We start from the raw sequence: 21,819 nt of genomic DNA on the forward strand, positions 1-21,819 counted from the left end.
AAAAGAGTTACGCCGATGTCCGTCGTAAGCCGTTGGTGACAAAGTTCTTTTGAAAGTCTCGCCTTGGAGAGGCGTTGTTCGCTTCGGTAAGAAAGGAAAGCTAAGTCCTCGATTCGTTGGACCCTTCGAGGTACTTGAACGAATTGGCACTGTTGCATACCGATTGCGACTACCCGAGGAAATGCAAGGGATACACGATGTATTCCATGTTTCAAATCTGCGAAAATGCTTGACCGACGAATCTCTTTCGATGCCATTAAAAGATGTTGAAATTAATGAAAACTTAAAATTTGTTGAGAAACCAATTCAGATAGAAGATTCGAAATTAAAGAAATTGAAAAGACGAACATTAAAAATTGTAAAGGTTAAATGTGACTCACGAAGATGGCCCGAGTATACATGGGAACTCAAATCAGAAATGAGAAAGAAATACCTCCCACTTGTTCTTGTAAAGCAATCTCGAGGAATAGATTTATTTCAAGGTGGGGAGGATGTAACATCGAGAAAATTTCGAGTTCAAATTAATTTTTCAAAGACTAAGGACCAAAAATGCCAAAATTCCAAACCTTAGGGTTTAAAACAAAAATTCTGTTTTCTTGTCCTATCGCGATACGCGACGGGACAAAGGACAAGCCCCTCGCGTATCGCGAAGGGCTTGGTCAAAAAGGTTCTAGAAGGGGTTAACAGCGATACGCTATCGCTGTTAACCAACGTCATCGCGTATCGCAATGACGTGGCCTAACACCTCTGGCACAAGCTCTGTCACGTGTCCACACGTGGCACACCGTCAGCCACGTGTCCCGACACGTGGCCACACGTGGCACGTCGCCCCGCCACGTGTCAACACGTGGCACACCGTCTGCCACATGGCGACACGTGGCAGACCTATATGGTGACTGTCCGGGGCTACGTCACAGTACGCGACGGGTGCCCAGGAAGCCATCGCGTATCACGATGGGTTCCAAAATTTTGTCTATAAATAGCAAGTCCGGGATCTCCATTTCTCACACCAAAATCCAGCCATCCAATCTCTCTCTAACATCTCTCTAGAATCCTTATCCATACACTCGATCCACCTCGAAAAGCGTGCCCGATTTCCTCGATCTACGTGTTCATTCCTCGAAGTTCGTGCCACCCTCCACCCACATATCAAAGAATAAAGAATATAATTAAGATTATTGATAAATATATATATATATGTGTGTGTGTGTGTGTAAGTATATATATTCTTTGTTATGGAAATATTATTAAGCAATAAATAACTATTCTTAAATAATAAAGAAAAAGAATACGTTTCTTAGAGAAGAAGAAACGTCGGGCTTTACAAATAAACCAAAGGTTTATAAAATACTTTCTAACTAAAGGTTTTAAAGTAAAAAGAGATTTTGAACTAAAGATTCATCGAGGTAAAGTTTATAAAATAAGACTAAAGGTCTTAAGCCGGATTGTACATCCGACTAACAATTGGTTATACTCGTACTATAGGTGCGAGATAGCAACGGGAAAGACCCTTGGACGGTGCTGAAGCCGATGCAAATTGAAAAAGGTGAATACGCCCCAAAGATTTACAAACTTGTTTTCAAACGAGTCAACGTGTTATATGAAAAACTTTACATGAGACTAAGTGTTTCTAAAACATTTATAAACAAGGGTATAAATACTGGCCTCAGGCTATCTTGTACGTTTGTCTGGATCCTTTCATATGTGATGGGCACACCACACCTGGTCACAATTACGCTCGCCTGCGGGGAGTATGACCTTTTGTACTCATACAGGCACTCAACTAGTCGAACGCTCGGTGATTCGCTGGGGGAACCGAGTATAGAGACTTGAGTTTATAAATTGTATTGTTTTAACTTGATTATTCCTAAGCCACGTTGGGCCGAGGCCTACGTAGTCTCGAGGGGTAATTAAGTAAAGAAAATATTTTTAGCGTCTGCATATTCACCAGCATTCGTTGCTTTCTTACATTTTGCAGGTGACCAAAATTAGCGCTTGGAGTGACGAAGTGCTATGGATATCCGATGACTCGGATTTGTTTTGTATAAACTTATAAAATATTAAAATGGTGGTTTGTAATTAAAAACAATTAATACTTTTTGTAATAACTTAAACGGGTATTTTATAATCCCGTCTTTTGTAATATTACACTTTAAACCCACAAGTTTATAAAAGTCTTCCGCTATTAAACGTAAATCTGATTTAATTACACTTGTGGTACCAACATAGGTGTCACACACCCAGGCCGCGGTTTGGGGTGTGACAAATAGTATAGTGTTCCTTCTATGGAAAGTATATAAGGAGTTCCTTCTATGGATATTATATATATAGTGTTCCTTCTATGGAGAATATATAGCATGGGCAATAGTAGTAGTTCTTTTAATAGATACTACGTGACGTTCCTCTTATGGATATTTATATACAAGGTCAAGAAATGTATGTATGTACGATATGTGTATGTATTGTATGTCGTCTGATTAACTAGAACTCACTCAGTGTAGCTAACTTTTAGTATGCACGCAGGTGAATATATTTAATGAGCTAGCATGAGTAGGGCACATGACATGGATTGAACGGCTGACATATGAAGATGAAAGAAATGATGTTTTCAGTGTGATGTAATATGTATGGTTTTAAAGAAAAGCTTAAATGTTTTGTAACAAAAGATTGAAGTTAAAGTTTCCACGAAAGTTTTAATGAACTCTGATTTGTAGAACTGTGTTCATGAGTAAATCTAACGTCCAAAGTGAGGCACCAGTAGTGGGGCCTTACAGAGCGAGAGTATACGTATTTTCAACAAAAACCAGACACAAGAGGATATTTAGGATTCACCGACATCCAAAAGTGTACTTCGGCGCTACGCATCCTCGCATACGCCAACACGACCGGCATCAACGACGAGTATTTAAAGATGGCTGAGAAAACGACGTGAGACTCGTTGGAGAATTTTTGCATCGGTAAAATTTAAATTGTTTACATCAATTATTGTTTTTAAAATAAATATTTTTTAATAACTTATTTGTATAGGAATAATACAACTATACGATGGTCGTTATCTGAGGATTCCAACTTCAAACGATATGACTCGCATATACGACGTACACGAAATCAAACATTCTTTTCCCGGCATGATCGAGAGTATAGATTGCATGCATTGGGAGTGGGGCAACTGTCCAAACGCATGGCGAGGCCAATACACTCGTGGTGACCATGGAGTACCAACGGTTAGTCTTCAAGCCATTTTTTCACACGACCTCTGGATTTAGTCGGCCTACTTCGGCTCCGTCGGGTCCAACAACGACATAAACGTTCTCAACACGTCCCCTGTGCTAGAGTATTACATCAGCCGTAGCATACCGGTCTTACCGTATTATGCCAATGATACCTTCTATCGTCTCAGATACTATTTGGGAGATGGGATATATCCAGAGTACTCGATCATCGTCAATACATTTCAAAACCCGGTCGAAGAAAAAAGAGAATACTTTAAGAAGAAGCAAGAGTCCGTGCGAAAGGATATTGAGAGGTGTTTCAGGGTTCTAAATAAACGTTGTCATTATGTGAAAAACCCATGTCGTGTATGTACGATGGAAAAATGAGCGATGTCATGTATACGTGTATCATATTGCATAATATGATTTTAGAAGACACTGGCAAAGCAATATGTCAACACTATATACCAGGAAGCGTTCCAGAACAGTTCCCTGAACTAATCGCAGAAAAACGAACGCAAAACATTCACGAGCTCACATCAAGTGAGATACATAACCAACTTAAGGCGGATTTGGTTCAACACGTGTGGGATAATCATTCTGTTGAAGTAGAAGACGGGGACGAAGACAAAGACGAGGAGGAAAACGAAGACGAGGAGGAGAACGAAGACGAGGACGAAGATAATGAATAGATTAGTATTTTTATATGTATTTTTTATTTTATTTTTCGGTGTGTTTTTTATTTTGATTATAAATTATATTTTTTTATTTAGTTAATTTAATAAATTTTAATAACTTAAATAGTTTTTGTTTGTTTAGTTTAATTACAAAATAAAATAATAAAAAATGGTGACATGGCACTGGAGAGGCTACAACACCATTACACCCCAAAAACAAATTACTATCATTTGCTGACTGGGCGTCACGTGTCGCAATTCGCCCAATTTGTAGCCCTCCACTACACATAGTCTTAGACTATGCATTGTGGTGTCTTTATCGGAGCCACGAGTTGCCGACGCTAGCCACGTCGATGGCGAACACCACAAACGAACGGCGCGACCGCCCCCGTAAATAGGCGGCCGCGAGCCAGGGCGAATTTGGTGGCGTGGGCTGAAGTGGAATGCTACTGATCTGATTTCTTTTTTTGATGATTAAAGTCTTAAAAAAGAGATGAAAAACAAGGAGATAAAAAAGAATGATTTTTTTTTATTTAACCTAATTTGTAAAGAAGAGTATTAGACTTGGGTCAATTTTATTTTTTATTTTTTTCATTTTTATTTGAGCAAGTTTTATTATGATTTCTAATGTTTGGGTTGTTATTTTATAAAAACTTAGACTTCTTTTTATATAATTTATATTTTATATAACTTTGGTTTTTTTTCCAGTATTAGTATATAATTTTTATCTTTTATTATACAAAATTTTCTTTCATTTTATATTCTTGTTTTAATTTTTTTTAAAAGAAAAAAAATCCGATAATTCGTCGAAGTTACCGTTCGCCTTAACCAAAACAGGCTCAGACGGCTTTAGCGAATATCTAGTCAGCACTATATGACACAATATTTTGCGGTCAATGAACCCTAGTTTGGTGCAGTTTTTTTCGGAATTTGATGGAATAACTGTTGGCCTTTTCAATGTGCTTATTGTTGTTTACTGAACTAGGTACGGATACTGATGGAGAATCATTGAGCCACTCGTGTTGAGAAAGCACCATGTCGGTTTTTGAATGTATTATTTGCTTGGATTCAGTTCAAGATCCTGTTGTGACACTCTGCGGCCACCTCTTTTGTCGGCCATGCCTGGACGAATGGCTGCAAATTCATTCACACCGCCACGAATGCCCTGTTTGCAAAGCCCGTGTAGATCATGACTTGCAATCCTCTTTTTTGTGCCATTTCATCATCTGTTTGGAATTCTCTTGTTAAAGCCATTTCCTCTGTTTGGAGTCTTCTTTTTGGTGTCGTTTCGTGTATATGGAATACTCTTCTTGTTGTCGTGGCCTCTGTTTGGAGTCTTCTTTTTAGTGCCATTTCGTCTGTCTGGAATCTTCTTTTCAATGTCGTTTCATCCATTTGGAATATTCTTGTTGATGTCGTTTCCTCTGTTTGGAATTGTCTTTTGGATGCCATTCCATTTGTTTGGAATGCTCTTGTTGAGACTGAGTGCTTATGGACCCGGCCTCATGTACAAACAAATAATCTGGCTTTGTTGACGATATGTTTCATCGGTTTTCTTGTTCTTTATATTCGTGTTTCGTCTTGGTTTTCTTGAATCTTGTTTGTGTTCTTAGTAGGTGTTATGTATTAGTTAAGAGTCTCAAAATCATTGGATTTAGCATACTTGAAAAGAAATGCTTTTGAAACTGGATCATAACCATTTTGTTTCGAGTTTTCGTTTCGTGTATTCTACTACTTGTTACTTCAAGGCAAGTAATCTCTATCTTTAAAACAATTTAGCCACCTACTGTCTTTCAGCTCGTGTGCTATAGATATTTGTGAATGTCTCCCAAGAAACAATGAGGCAACAATTTTGATTTGTTAATCAGTTCTTCCGCAAATGGAGAACATAACCCGGATAAACTAGTGAGACTACAAGGATTTCGCTCTACAGTTGCTTTATATCGATAACAACAAAGTGCTTGTAATTTCTGGTAAGAAAAGAGAATTGTTTGGAACTATTTGTCTGAATTCTAGATGTGAAAAATTAAATGAGAGGCTTCTGGTAGATTTTTCTATCAAAACCGAACTGAATTTGTTGGGTCTAGTTTGATTTCAAACTAAAAATCGAATTCAACTAAGAAAGAAAACCAAAAATTAATATGTAATTCGAGTTCCTCGGTTTCGTTTTTTGTTTCAAAGTGTGATTGAATTTAGGCTAAATGGGATTTGGCTAAAATGTAGCTTGGTTACCTCAGATTTAACAGAATTTAGTTCTATACAGCCGAAATCTGGTTACCTAATTTGGTCGAGGCAATCGGGCCGACAATGAAGTTGTGATTATGTTTCAACAGAACTTGGACCAGATTAATCACTGCTCAGAACATGAAAATTGAGCTGAGACTGTAACTAATGCAGGAATGCCATAGTTAATAGTCGATTCTGTAAACCATGTAGATATCAAAAGGATGGTTGTATAAGGTGGAGCATTTCTTCAAAATCGACTTACCCTGCAATGGAGCATGCCATCAATCGAATATGAAAACAAGATGGGCTACCATCATAATTTTCAGTTTAACACACTCTATACCCGCTCCATTCAAACTGAATCAAGTACAAAATGCCATTTCAATTCTTAAATATACAACCGCCATGCCCAGTAGCATCCCAAGGATTCCAACGGTATTAGTAGGGTCTGGGGAGCATGGGATGTAGGCAAACCGTACCTCTAGCCAGATGATAGAGAGGCTGCTTTTCAGTGAGATCCTCAGCACACATTTTCAAATTTCAAGGGTGTTTCAAATATATTGACACTAAACCCGTGGTCTTGAATAAATATACACACAATATATTGTACATAATGTTGCAAGATGCAACACTATTTGACTCTCACACCCCTAATCTATGCAAGTTGCAAAGCTTCTTCCCTTTTAATCTCGAATACCCTCAGTAGAGCATCTTCCACAACCTACAGATATCCACAGTTAGCATTAAAAAAAATTCAACCACAAAACATATTTAGCAATTTGAAGCTTAGGAAACTGAAACATATTACATATATTTTCCAGTTACAAGACTTTACCTTATCAGGTGTAGATGCACCAGATGTGACACCGATTGTAACCAAGCCCTTTGGTAGCCAGTTTTCTTTTTCAACCAATTCACCATGCTGTTACATTGGAAATTATTTAAACATACTTTAAACTTGCAAAATTAAAACAGAGTGATTTACATCAAAAGTTAGTGTCAAAGTGAAAGTACTGACCATCAACTTGAAAGCTATTTGGTTTCCAGGACCGATTCTTTGTTCACTGTCGATCCAATATGATGGAATCCCGCGCTCCTCTGCAATCTCTTGTAAATGCGAGGTGTTGCTTGAGTTCCACCCACCCACTACTAACATAAGATCTAATTTTTCATCTACCAACTTATACATAGCATCTTGTCTCTCCTACAAAAATAGATTACATCAACATATTGCTTTTAAATATATAAAATTTGTAGCAAAAAGAAATTATGAGAACTTGCCTGAGTGGCGTCACAGATGGTGTTAAAACTTATGAAGTGTTTGTTGATATTTTCTACTCCAAACTTTTGCATCATGGTCTTCTCTACTAATTTCCCTGTAATAAGAAAAAGGAAGTAAGTATTGAAAGTACCACTTCTAGACAAGTAGGGGTGGGGTGTAAACAAGCTGAGCCCAAGCTTGGATCTTTTTGACTTATGAGAGCTTGAGCCCTTTCTCTAAAGCTCAAGCTCAGCTTATGAGTTGTTTTTATATATAACATAATATATATTTGTTATCTATTTTTATCATAATTTTATATATAATAAATATTATTATACAAATATATATTTAATATATTAGATAAAAATGATATAAATAATAGGGCCGTTCCAGCTTGAGCTCGATAAGTGAAGCCTGGGCTCGTAAACAAGCTTATTTTGAGGCTCAAGCTTGTTTAAGCTCGGCTCGATTCGAGCTTTTAAAGACCCGATCTCGAAAAGCTCACGAGCCGGCTTGGATTGTGTGCACCCCTAAAGAAAAGTAATGGGATGGACTGATTGAGCGGGCACTGAAAGTGGCAATTTTGACCTATTTACTACTAAAAATTTTTCTTTTTTTTATCTCTTAACAGGTTGAAACATTCAAAGTGGATCTTAAAAATATAGCTTTTGTAGTTACATTTGACACTAAATAATAATTATAAAAAAAATTAGCCTAAAGTGTTTCATTTTAACCCAACCCGTTTTGACCCGTAACATACCTATCTCCTCTGTTTCCCCTTTTAGCATTGTAGTTTGGTTTGCAACACCAGCCTTGGAAAGATCTTGGTCCGGATCGAAACCCTTAGAAACTGCAAATTTGAATTTCTACAAGCATGCCAAGGTTCAAACCATAATTAGAAATTAGAAGTTTTATAGAATTGGTTAAACATATGTAAGAGATCAATATTGAATTGATTATAAAGAATACAACACCTCTAGAAAAGCTTCTTTGGTTGAGCTAGATCCATTAAGTTTACCACCAAGAATGTAATCACACACATATGTTGCCTGAATATAATATAAAAAACCATTTAATTCAGGTATAGTTGTGAATAAGTTCCTTCACTTCAAAAGAAAAAAAATATACTAAGCTTTACCTCATCCATGTTCTTCACAATTATATACTTTCCTGCAAAAGAAGCTGTAGCTACCGTCTCTTCGTGAGAATATTTACCATGGATTATTGAAGTATAGTCTCCTTTCTTGTGCTTTTCAACAGTATTCCACACCTTCAACACCAACAAATATACATATGAGCATTATTAGGCTTTGTGCGTGACCTGAACGGTTCAGTGCGCCGTTGATAAATCGTTCGGCGGGAAGTTCGTTTATTTAATAAACGAACGGACATGAACAAAAATTTATGTTCATTTAGTTAAATGAACGAACATCAACGCATGGCTCATTCGTTCATTTATGTCCATGAAAGCTCATTTAAATTTGTTTTAACTTTGTTCGTTTACACTCATTTATGTTTGTTAGATTACTCTTGTTTAAGTTCGTACGTTTACGTTTGTTGTTTAAATTTACTTTAATTGGGTTTGGCGCAGTTATGTTTGTTCAGTTATGGCCGTCCGTTTATGTCCGTGAACCATTCGTTTATATTGTTAACGAACAAAAATTAGCGAACATGATCAATTTGTTAAACGATTTAACACAAACAAGAAAATTGTGTTCATTTGATTATACTTGTTCGATCGTTTATTAGATTAAAGTTGAACGAACGAACACGTTTTCATTCGGTTCATTTACAGGCCTACACACCAATGGTTAATATTATGCAAAAGAATAACAAAAAAAAAAAAAATACCTTAGACACCCAGGGGCAAGTGGTATCGACTATTTGTACTTGTTTGTTACTCAAAGTCAACATCTCGTCGACTGCAGCTCCAAAAGCCGGAAGGATTACAACATCGCCCTTATCAACAACATCAAACTGTTGTTCAATGGGGATATCTTGAACTTTCATCTCTTGTAGCCTCTAATAATACATAATTCAATATTTTCAGCATAAGCTAGAAATAATCATGATGAACTTTTTTAAAATCAGAAAGCAAAATGAATACTACCTTATTAACAGTTGGATTGTGAATAATTTCGTTGGTGATCCATATGTTGTCATTGTTTCCTGGCTTCATAAGCAATCTCCCAGCAAAAGCCATAAGCTTCAGCTAGCTTTACAGTAACATTTCCCCATGTGTATTCATAGTTATTTTCCTTCAAAGTCTTAATGATGTCACATGTTTATGTATATATATATATATGTATGTATCTTACTTACTTACTGGTATACTCTTGATTCATTCGGTCTCCGTCCAAATCCTTTGCGGTTATAATTATCGCTTCTCGACGGAATACTTTAGCGTCAAAATCAGAGGAGGAAGAAAGAGGCTTCCGGCATCGGAAGATTGTGAAGAGATGGGAGTTAGTTCAGTTGGAGAGATGCCATTGGAAGACTAGTAGTTGTTGTGTTGTGGATAGCAGCAATAACTTGTGTCTTGTGTTTGTTCCAACCAACAACTGTGTGTTTTGTATATACAAAGAAAGGGGTCCCGTTATTAATTAATTATCTCGAACCGACCCCCAACACGAACCGAATCGTCGACCCGAAATTTTTTGAGTTCGTGACTTCGGTCACCCCGTGACTAAGGCCAAGGGTTTTCAGCTTGTATAATCCAGTGGCTATGGTTATGTTCTTTAAAAAAGAGAGAGAAGATGCTATATGCTCATTTGAAGTTTCATTTATCTTCGTTAAGGTTAATTTAAAGCATATTTAAACCAATTATTTATTCTAAATTGGGGGTTATTCCATACAACTGTAGACGGTTAGACTCTAATTCTCATCTCCAATTCAATAGACGACTGACTATCCAAAACCTCACCTCTACTTCTAAATTTGCCCAACACTTGACCTCTACGTTGAAGTTCAATCAAAGATTTCGCCTCCATCAACACGAACAACAGGTTTTATCAACAACCCCCGATTAGAGAAAAGAAAGGATTTGAGAGAAAACTGTCTTTTTTGAAGGAAAGAAGTAGAGAAATGGAATGGAAATGTATGATGATTTAATTATATTATATTCTAAATTTGAGACTCGAAAGGAAGGAAACATGATACTTAATTAAAACTTTTCTTTCACTCCCGTTTTTTTCTCTTCTTAATCCTCTTTCTTCGTTTAAGGGGTACCCTCTTTTTGTATTTCATCCCAACTCGCATTCCCATTCAATCCACCATCTTTGACCCTATAATTTAACAAAAAATCACTACTTTGCTACTTATTAAAAAAAAACCCACGTCCTATCCTCTATATCTATCTCTATCTCTATATTCTTTTTATATTCTTTTTTCTCTTTCTACTCATTTATAATTTTAATTACATACTATTTTGTCTTATTATATTTTTCTTCTAAAAAATTTCTAATATTTTTTAGAAAAATCGCATTAAACGTTAAACAAGTCTAATTAAGCTCGGCTCAAACTCGTATAATATTTAAAACCAAACATTATAATTAATACATAAAGTTTAATTTTTATGTAGGTCCCAAATAACTCCATCCCAAAAAAAAGTATTACGTTGAATAAAATTAGTATTTAGTTTTTGGTGGATTGTGATACAATACCAGTAATGCAATTCAAACTTTACTGGGGCATTATTTTAGGATATTATTTTGACCCTTAATTTGTTTTAATTTATTCATTTGACCTCCACGTTATGCTCCCCATATCTTGCGTTATTTCCTGTCATTTCCTTTTATAATGCTTACTGAATTTATGTGCCTACTGTATCATTAAAAAGTGAAGGAGAAATCACAATAACCACTGCAATTTAAACACATAAACTGCTGCAAATTACATTAACCACTGCTGTAACTCAAACCAAGAAAACACAGGAACATATCGCATCTGTTATGCTGCAGTTTAAACACATTAACTGCTGCAAAACACTTTAACCATTGCTGCAAATCAAACCAGGAAATCACAGGAACAAATCGCATCTGTTTGCTACAGTACAAACAAATCAAAGTTGCAATCCAAATACCGCAGCAGTAGAATGTGATGCAATACAAAAGTAATCACTAGAACATATAGAATAATAACAATAAAAGCAAAATGACAGTTGCATAGAGAATCATTACAAAAATGTTAACTAGTCAAACAAAAGATTAACAAAAGCAATAGCTCTAATGATCATCACATTCCTAACTCCAACCAGTACATTCATGAAATAATAAAATATAATGCATGGATATTAAAGGAAAAGAAATAACAGCTGCAACAAATGGGCCCGAAATTCACGTCCGGATAATAAATACATGGATATCACATAACAAAAGAAAGAACTTATGCTACCTGTTAGTCGATGCTTACGTAAGAAAATTACACGCATATTAGCGCAACAGTAAAAACTTTCCTCTTAAAACGTTCTGCTCATGAAATCTCGGAAGAAGTTCATCAAAGACTTCTTAATCATTTTCTTGGCATTAGTGGACAAAAGTTTCAAAATAAAATTCAAATAATTTGATTTCATAGTTTAAATGAAAACAAAGGAAGTCTATGTGATTTAGTTGTGAGCCGAGATCTCTAAAAAGAGCAGAACATAAAACATGTTGTTGGGTTTATACATAAATTAGCTGCAAGAGTAATTGACTATGTTCATGTTCTAAGCATTAGGATTTTTAGTCCACGCGCATCTTCCATGTTGGCAGAATCCTCCGCACGACACGTAATATTATTAATGGTTTAGCGCGCCACAACGTGCGCAGGTGTATGCGCACAGGTGAAACTTGTAAGCATGCTGCACGCAAACGAGTTTATGTGGTTAATCGCCCCGCAACGTGGGTGGGCATTTTACTAGTTCTAATTATTTTAGACTTTTTAATTTTCAATACCTAGAGTGCTAATGATTGTTATAGAGATTACCTCCAATGTCCTAATTTTATGTTCTATCAACATCTACCATAATTTGACATTCAATCGTAGTTCGGTTCCCTATTTTGTTGATTCATAAAGTGGTGGTGTATCCCTTCAGCAACAACACAAAAGGAACCTATTAATTAGGTGCCTTAAAACTGGCAGTTTGTAGAAGATGCACTAATAATCCTTTATAAAACTAGTTGTTTTAGCTTTGGTGTTCCTAATTTTTGATGGATGAAGGTGAATTCAAGAAAATAGTTGTAATCTTACAATAAACATAATGAAATTGAGAGATGAAGATAGAGAGGTACCTGTTGCAGCTTGTATCGATTAACACATGGACACCGATTGCTTCGATTCAACCCATAACTCTTTGATTTTAGAGAGGGCTGAGGAATCCTATAAAAAGTGACAAGGGCGGGTGAAAGTACAGCGTAGTTGAGATGGAGAGTGTACAGTAGCTTTTCATAAATAAAAAGTTACTGTAGCATGTTTCGAGTTAGAGAATGTAAACAGGGGATAGGATGGAGTGAATATTTGAAAGATTTTTTTAAATTATAAAGATAGGGGGTGTTTTGAGGGATTGAATGGGAATGCTCTAACTAATTAGTAACATGAAACGAATATCAAATGCAACACGCCAGCAGCATACACAAAAGAGCTTAATAAACCCAAACCAATTATAGTATATCAAATGCAGCACCATACACACAACACAAGAGTTGAATTAACCAACCTCAACTGCCCGAAACCCTACTAATATACCCGAAACACCCCTAGATGATGACGGTTTATTCAACCCCAAACAAACATAGCATAAATGAACCAAAAGTTAAAAAACAATATTATAAAACCAAAACCTACATCACCATGAAAATCAAAAGATCTTATATAAATAGCCAAAAAGTTTATAGTTATCAAAAGAGACCAAGTCATAGAATAGAGTCGCTCCTATGTCAGAGCTATACACTTGCTTATAACTAAAGTGACAGAGCAACTCCGATCACGCCTCCACCACCTCAATTTCTATCGATCACATCAGGAGAAAAATTGAGGTCAAACATATTGTCGCCAGACCCGTCGTCTTTTCTAGCCCTCTTCATAGATGAAAATCCACTCTCTTCTGAGCTCCCAGAACCCGAAGGGCGATCAGACTCAGATGTGCCACCTGTCACATACATACAAAATGGATATGCTGAGATCACTTGAATTCTTTTGCCATTTTTTATAAATAAACACAATGATAATCCAAGATTTCATATAATTAACACTGATGTTTGGGCAGCTTTCAATCAGTTTGACCTATTTCCCTTATAGCTAAAAAGAGTTTATTCCGTTTGAGATCAAACGCAACCCACGTTTACCTATGCAAAAGTAAATGTGTCGAAAATCGAAATTGACACCATGCCAAATTAAAGAAAAGGAGTTCAAAATAATTTACCATTAGTAAGGTCTTCCAGCATATGACGTTTATCAGCATTGCATGGTTTTGCACCCCAACTGATCGGAAGCTCGATAGCCTTTTCAATTCCTTTTGAGTAATATGGAGCTATGTTATGAATGCCAAATTGTAGTGAACCTAGCAAATCTGTCGATATGCATTCATACCTACAAATGCAACCAAGTGAATACACTGCTTTTTAATTTATATATATATGGTATGGATCATAGGAGAACTTTTTGAAATTGAAAATTTTTGAGTTCTTAAATTAATTAAATTATTGACATCCATACTTACATTTGCTTGCACAAGTTATCAGTGATCACAGAGAGATTAATAACTTGCATCCGAATTTCCACTATTCTGTCCTCAACATAGGTATCAAATGGTTCCTCAATAAACTTTGACAGTTTTTCAATATTAGTTTCCAACTGCTGCTGTTGATCCTCAAACAAATGCTGTTTATTATCTAGCTCTTCTTTTGTCATCTCACCATTAAAAAGTTCTTCCCCAAACATATAATATGCAAACGGGTATGAATATGAAAGTGCCCGCCTTGATCTGAATAACCGATAAAGCCCGTTTGTAACCCAGCTAAAATCCCGTAACTGTGATTCTTTTCCCTCCAGAACCGTCACTTTCTCATGTATGGTCTCTTTAAGCCTAGATTCCTGCTTGAATGAATCTGTATGGGCTTTGTAACGGTTGTGATAATGCATGTACCGATAAAGTTCCCGCTTTGCGCGTTCAGATTTTTTCTCACGGTCTTCTTTGTAGCGACCGCAACTATGACCAGTGATGCTTGACCATGTATGGTCCCGACCAGTTGCGCCACCACATAGCCAACTAGTTCACACATATCCAAAAATTTTTAAAAGGTTAGCATATTATTTGCATAACTAAAGCAAACTATTGAACACATTATAATTGATTAAAATAGAGGAGTATATCATCATTTCTGACTAAACAAATGCATTAAACCATTTCCCCAGAATTCTAATGGTACACAAAAATAATGATCTTACCAAAAGATTAGCGAGGGGCAAGATGAGTGGTCAGGTAACACTTCAAAACGGATCAGCTTTAGTTCAGAACGAACTGGGTCAAATCAGGTTGGGTTGACCTGAGAACCCTGTTTTGTTCATTTTTTAATATAATGACTACATCATTCTAAATATGGTTACAAAAGCAGTCTCGTTACAACAACAATCTAAATCTTACAAAACAATTGATTTAAGATGTTGATTAAGGGTATGCACGAACTGAAATAACCGAACCAAAATAACCCAACCAAATAGAAAAACATCGGTTCGGCTTTATGTTTTTTAAAAACCGATTTCTCCTTTCAGTTTCGGTTTTGCTATCACCAAAAACGAACCAAAAATCCCAAGAAAAACAATTTTAAGTAATCTTTAACAAATTAATAAAAGGTATAGACCAAAATATTTGGGGTTCAAACGTGTAATAATTAATTCAAATGATTAAAAATAATATCTTAAGCCCAAAGTTTCAAGCCCATTTTCACCCAAAATTTCTAAGCCCAAATAGTAAAACCGAAACTGAACCCATTGTAATAAGGGAAAACTGAAAAACCGGAACCAAACGGTTTTCAAAAACCCAAAAACTGAACTTCTGGTTTTTGGTTCAGTCTGAGTTCAAAACCTACCCATGCACACCCTGTAATCTTGATGCACTAAAAATACAATTACATATTAGTCCCTCTACTATATATTATGACCGCACCAAAACTGTCACCAATACAAAAGGGTTGAAATGAAATGAACAACAAAATCAAGTTCTTACCAAAAGGCTTGTCCACATATGCAGCTGACTAGATTACAACCACCATTTTTCTCAACAGGTTTATGACACTTGGGACAAGGTTTTGTATGAACTGTAATCCAATTCACTGTTTCTGATTCATCTCTGCATTTCTTGGTCCAAAGTTCCCACATAACACAAGAACAAGGAGAATGAGCTTCACATAAACAACTGAAACAAAATTGGTTACCACACGAGCATTCAACTTCACAAAATTCGTCATCTTCAACACGGATTGCATTCCCGCAATGAGGAGTACTTGGACACCATTTCACCATTTTATTATCTTCAATGTATGACTCCAGAAGAAAGCGATCAAACTTCTCAGCCAAATCAGGATGCCTTTTGTTGACTAGATCCCGGATTACTGACTCGTCACATATAGCAAAACATTTATGTGCCATGCATCGGATTCGTCTGCTTTGCCCCTCGTTTATTTTTACAATAAAATGTTCTGTCCAGCCTATTAAAAAACATGAATACCCCGTTAGCAGGCATGTAAATGAACCAAACATTCAGTGAACCGTTTGTTCACTTAGTATAAACGAACGGGCATGAAAAGGAGCTTTTTGTTCATTTAATTTACTCGAACGAACATGAACATAAGAATCGTTCGTTTACATTCGTTTATGTTCATTTATGTTGTTTGATTTAAGTTCATTCGTTTACATTTATTGATACATTCATTTAAATTTGTTGACCCATTACAATATAGTGAGGTTTTATGAAAGTCAAATATCTCTTTACAGCCTAGTCTAGTTTTATCAACTCAGTTAGGTCCCTTCATCTATGCATATGTCCATTTGTTTATGTTCATGAACCATTCTTTACACTGTTGATAAACAAACACGAACCTGTAGATTTTCTTAACAAACGAACACGACCACATACATTTTCTTAACAAACGAACACAAACAAGAAAACCTTGTTCATTTACTTGCTCATGTTCGATCTTTTGTTCGGTTAAAGTTAAACGAATGAACATAAACGAACACGAACACATTCATGTTCTTAACAAACGAGCACGAACAAGAAACCCCTGTTCATTTAATTGTTTGTGTTTGATCGTTTTTACTATTTCATTTTGTTCATTTTTTAATGAACATACACAAACAACAAAACCCCGGTCATTTAATTATTCAATTGTTCGTGTTTGATCGTTTGTTTGGTTAAAGTTAAACAAACACTAACAAGAAGACCATGTCCGTTTAATTGTTTGTGTTCGATGGTTTATTTAGTTAAAGATAAAAGAACGAACATAAACAAACACATTCAGTTTCTTAACAAACACGAGTGTTCGTTTAATTTCTCGTGTTCGGTGGTTTATTCGGTTAAAGTTAAACAAACACGGACACGTTCATTTTCTTTATAAACAAACACAAAACAACAAAACCCTGTTCGTTTATTTGTTTGTGTTCAAAGTTTTGTTCAGTTAAAGTTAAACGAACGAGCATAAACAAACATGAACACGTTCTTGACAAACACGACCATAAAACCCTGTTTGTTTAATTGTCTGTGTTCCATCATTTGTTCGGATAAAAGTTAAACAAACGAACATGTTCTAATGAGCGAACACGGAAACCTTTTTCGTTAGGTTAAATTTAAAAAAAACGAACAAGAAAACGATTATTTGTTAGAATAAAGTTTTAAAAAAAACACGAACATGCTCTGTAAAACAACAAACCACTTGATTAAAAGTTAAGTATATCTTACAGTTATTACAAAAGCAGTGCCCACAATCCATTTTTGTCATTTCATTGGATGGTAAGTCCTCCATGCATATATCACACATTATTGTAGAAGTAGATAACGAAGAGTCTGGATTAAGAGACTCAATAATAGGCACACCAGCCTCAGTAAACAAACGGTCTTTTCCTTTCTCCACAAGTACTGCAAGTATCTTATCGACATCCCAACGATAATGGATAAGTAGGGTTCGCGCATGGTGTTCCCTCAGAGACATTAATTCTGTAACTCTACGCAAATCTTCCCTCTAAAAAAATGTAATTATCAGAACTTTAACAGGTAGATAAGATGCAAGATAAAAACTAACGGTTAACCAAATTCTACCTGCGCAGCCAAAAGAGACTCTTTTGTTATGACCTGTAAAAAATGTAAGAAATGTTCAAGAAAAGTTAAAAATAGAAACACAGAGTTCTACACCAGCAAAGTGGGATAGTAAATAGAAAGGTAAGTAATAATCATAATACTAATAAAATTAATAATGATAATAATAATAATAACATACAAATAAAGGTAATGATCCTAGCAAAAAGTAATAACATACAAGGTAAGGATAATATGATAGTATGAAGCAATATGATGCTACAATTTAAAAAGCCAACAAAATGTGAAACATCACTACAAAGAGTTGAAGCATCCTGCTGTTCGGTTTTAGCCAAGGGGTGAAGCAATAAATAGGTAACAGACTTTTGAACATCAATAAAAGAATGCCCATTAAAGGCATTGATGAGTCAAAATGTGGAAAAAAACTGCCTGAACTGCTTCAGTGGAAAACTGAATGGCTAAACTAGTGTCTTGACTCTTGAGCAATTAAAACAAAATAGCTAATAGACTTGTGTACATCAATAGAAGAGGGAAAATCCAGCGCACGAGGCTCCCGCATGTGTGGGTCTGGAAAATGTCGGGGCAACTTGGGCCTGATGTATGCATCCTTACCCTGAAATTCTGCAACGGATTTTCCCACAAAGTCTGTTAAAGACATAGATGAATCAAAATGGAAAAAAAAAAAAGAAAAATGTTTAAATCACAGTCACCTAGTTGTGGTTCGATCCGATACAGGAACAAGGAACGCGATTAGCTAGTGGGGGCGTATTCGGTGCGTAGGGGGTAGGTTCATTACAAACCGGTACGGTGTACCATAGTCCATAGAGTCCTGTTCGATGTTCCCAACTCAAAACATAATTTACCAAGATCCAAAATTCAAATTACATAACATAGAATAAAATTTGATTTTTATTGCTGTAAATTGATTGACCTGTCTTTGGAAACCAGGAAGCAAATTGGTAGGTCGGCCGTAAATTGATTCATGTATTACCTAAAGATCGTTTAGGAATAGAATAGAGGAGTTGCCTTATCTACCGCCTAAATTGATTGGATCTATTAAATTGAAAGAAAACGCTAACAAAAACAATCCAATTGCGTACGCCACGCCATATCGATGGGATCATTTTTAATTTCATTCAGAATCGACGAACCAGTTAATTGTATTCGTATTCACTCCCGATTAGAAACGCCGCACCAGTCAATCAAACTCACGATTTCATGGAAATTGGGAGGGTGCGCGACTTAGTTTGGGAACAAAACAATCCCATACGTAATGCGCGGCCTTACCAGCGATTTATGTGACTATGGTTCAAATTGCTATAGTGAAAAACAGAAAGTTTAAGCTTGTGTCTCAAGCAATTGAAACCAGAATATCTGAAGAAAAGAACATCGGAGTGCTGACATTAAGCTGAATCATATAAGGTAACAAAGATGTAACATATGTGGTAAAGAACCACGTGTACGTGTTAATGAGAAAACATGACAGAAATAAGCACGAGTGTTGCAGGAGGAAAACAAAGATTTACCTCTCTCCAAGAGATAACAAATAAGTAAAGAAACCAGAAAACATATACCAGGAAAACTCACATTAACGGGCATACACACGTGACACTAAACATCCCACAACGTGTAAGACAAAGGTGAAACACATCTACTAATTCAATTATAGAAACATAGATTTGAATTTGGAAAACAAATTGCCAGAAATAAACAAACAATGATTCGGATACGCATTCCACAAATACCATCAAATAAAAATAATAATAATAAAACCTAAAAGAAAACCCCCAATAATAAAAAAGCCCTAGCCAATAATTACCAATCAAAACACAGACAGAAATTAAACAACTAATCAAAGAGTCGTAATTAAAAGCTAAACCCTAATTGAAGAGTATATATACCTTAGATGAGGAGCGTTTAGGTGGAGGGCACTGATGATCGGAATCATCGTGGTCGATTGCATCGTCAAAGGAATCACGATCAGAGCAATAATAATCTTCTTCGCCGCCGCTGCTCATGCCATCCTCCTCTAATTCCATCGCCAAAATTCGATCGAAATCAAGAATAGATATTGAATTGGATTGAGGCTAAACAGAAAGATCGACTTCAACAAGAAGAAGCATACTGCCGGCTAAGAAAAGAAAATAATAGTATATTATTGGTTTGGGGCTTTACCTTGCGACGACGATGAGGAGGAAGAGGCGATTGAGCATTCTCATCCTGATTGATATCTCCAAACCAAAAATTACACTAAAACTCATTTTATTTTCTCTCTCCATTTCAATTAAATAATACTTTTTATACCTTTTATCGTTACATTTTCTCTTTCATTCACTCACAACCACTTTCAAAATATATTAAAAAATTATAAAGGATAACAGTAACTTTTCAAATATACAGAAAAATCACTACTTTTTCTAAAATATTAAAACTCTTCACTTATAACACCCTAAATCACTATCTAAATTATAAAAACACCACTCACATATTATAATGGGTTGGATGAGAATGCTCTAATAATTATTATTATTATTAAAAATATTATAGGGGGTATATATATAGATGGTATAAGTATATATGAATTTAATAAAATTATAACTAATTAATATTCATAAATGATATTATTAATCAACTCAAACTAAAATGTGTTGACTTGACCTTCTTCTGAGATATAGCTCCAAACATTAAGTTGCCATGGATGAGATTCGACCTTGTTTACTTTTAAACAAATTGTACCTAAATTTTACTTGTTTACGTCTAAAACACAGATAGATGTTTAAAAGGAGTTGATCTCAAATTTAAAACCCCTAAATTGTAAGTTTCTTTTCAAGTATTGTGGTTTGGCCTCAACATTACCCCTTAAAAACTATATATTATACAAGTCATGGGAGAACATATATTGATTCAAGAGCAAAACTATTTAACTAGAAATGTTTGTAGATCATATCTCTCTCTCTCTCTCTCTCTCTTTTTTTAATGCCTCCTAATTTAACTCAAATATACCACTTATGGATATGAATGAGCTTAGGATGGTACTGGTTTGGTATCAGTATATTGTATAAAGTTTTGGAAATACCGATGTTGTACCGGTACCGAAAAGTCATATCAAAATTTTGTACCGATTTGACACCGACTGTATCAAATCGGTACCGGTGCTAGTACCGAAAATGTTCATCCCTACTTTTGCATGCACCTTGAAGAACCCTCAACTTCTTAAATAAAAGGGAGATACATTACCACCAAAATATTTTTTGAGAACGTTTATGGATCCTACATCATATTAACTTGTTATTTAGACTAAACACAAACTTATAAACATCATGTATTTGTATAGCGTATAAAAGTTAACAAAATGTGTGTATAATGTAACACATGAGTTACTAGACTGTATGAGACACTAAGGGTCAACTTTTCCATTGTCAGCAAAACCTAGACAACAATCGTATTGGTACATGTATTCAATTTTGTGGTCTTTGGTTTCTATGCGATTTGGTCTCGCTATTTTCAGTCTTTTTACGTTATCAGTGGTTCCGTATTGAAGCAGTATCGTACCTCAACGTAACCATGTAACTCGCAACTTTAAGTTTGTTTATTAATTTTATGGTTTATGCATACACAAATTTCATGTCATAGTGCGTAAAGGAATTCTGCTACTTCATAGAAGTTAGCAAATTGAAAAGACATTAAATTTATAAGATACTAGATCAATTATATAGATAATTTTTTAGAAAAATCTTACTACTCTATTCAGGGGGTGTTTGGGATTGCTTATTTTTACCAACTTATAACTTATTAACTTTTTGAAAAGTAATAAGGTGTTTGGGATTGCTTATAGTGTGAGAGGAAAAGTTTCATAAGTTACAATGTTGTAACTTATTAACTTAATGAAAAGTTATAAGGAGGTAAAATAAGGAATCCCAAACACCCCCTAAAGCAAAACAAGATATCTACATGACCTTCAATTAGCATGTTCACATAGGCTTCTTAAAAAAAGTTTAATTCCTTTCTCTCTCTAATATTTTCTGCAGGTTACCGTTCCTCAAAGATCGGACCACCGCAACACCACCTTCCCTACCTACATGACCACCGCAGCACCACCTTCCCTACCTACCAGACCACCGCAGCACCTACCGGACCTACAGGACCACCTCAGAACCA

The 21,819-nt window shown here is 35.6% G+C and overlaps 1 protein-coding gene and 1 pseudogene across 2 annotated transcripts; both read right to left on the reverse strand.

Annotated features, from left to right (window-relative positions):
- Window positions 1–6,608: 6,608 nt before the first annotated feature.
- Window positions 6,609–9,721, reverse strand: LOC143623089 (4-hydroxy-3-methylbut-2-enyl diphosphate reductase, chloroplastic-like; annotated as a pseudogene). Its single transcript, XR_013151832.1, has 10 exons — window positions 9,701–9,721; window positions 9,487–9,655; window positions 9,228–9,398; window positions 8,515–8,646; window positions 8,351–8,425; window positions 8,137–8,242; window positions 7,397–7,491; window positions 7,134–7,319; window positions 6,951–7,037; window positions 6,609–6,836 (listed from the first exon to the last, which is right to left on the reverse strand). The product of XR_013151832.1 is annotated as a 4-hydroxy-3-methylbut-2-enyl diphosphate reductase, chloroplastic-like (transcript).
- Window positions 9,722–13,203: 3,482 nt separating this feature from the next.
- LOC143623091 (putative E3 ubiquitin-protein ligase ARI1) lies at window positions 13,204–19,774 on the reverse strand. Its single transcript, XM_077094074.1, has 7 exons — window positions 19,563–19,774; window positions 17,665–17,697; window positions 17,308–17,587; window positions 15,577–16,057; window positions 14,071–14,619; window positions 13,774–13,940; window positions 13,204–13,500 (listed from the first exon to the last, which is right to left on the reverse strand). The coding sequence occupies exons 1-7, from the start codon at window positions 19,698–19,700 to the stop codon at window positions 13,352–13,354; spliced, it is 1,797 nt and encodes a 598-aa protein (XP_076950189.1). The 5' UTR covers window positions 19,701–19,774; the 3' UTR covers window positions 13,204–13,351.
- Between the last annotated feature and the right edge of the window lie 2,045 nt (window positions 19,775–21,819).

The sequence above is a fragment of the Bidens hawaiensis genome, unplaced genomic scaffold (genome assembly GCF_021521415.1).
Source record: "Bidens hawaiensis isolate Kalapana, Puna unplaced genomic scaffold, B.hawaiensis_p1.1 tig00003289_1, whole genome shotgun sequence".
NCBI classification, from domain to species: Eukaryota; Viridiplantae; Streptophyta; class Magnoliopsida; order Asterales; family Asteraceae; genus Bidens; species Bidens hawaiensis.

Excerpts from the sequence above, each read along its gene's own strand:
- LOC143623091 (XM_077094074.1), bottom strand. The coding sequence starts at position 19,700 with ATGGAATTAGAGGAGGATGGCATGAGCAGCGGCGGCGAAGAAGATTAT. Across the intron at positions 17,698-19,562 it reads CTAAACGCTCCTCATCTAAG|GTCATAACAAAAGAGTCTCT; the intron begins GTATATATACTC and ends CATTTTTTACAG. Across the intron at positions 13,501-13,773 it reads GCTGGAAGACCTTACTAATG|GTGGCACATCTGAGTCTGAT; the intron begins GTAAATTATTTT and ends TGTATGTGACAG.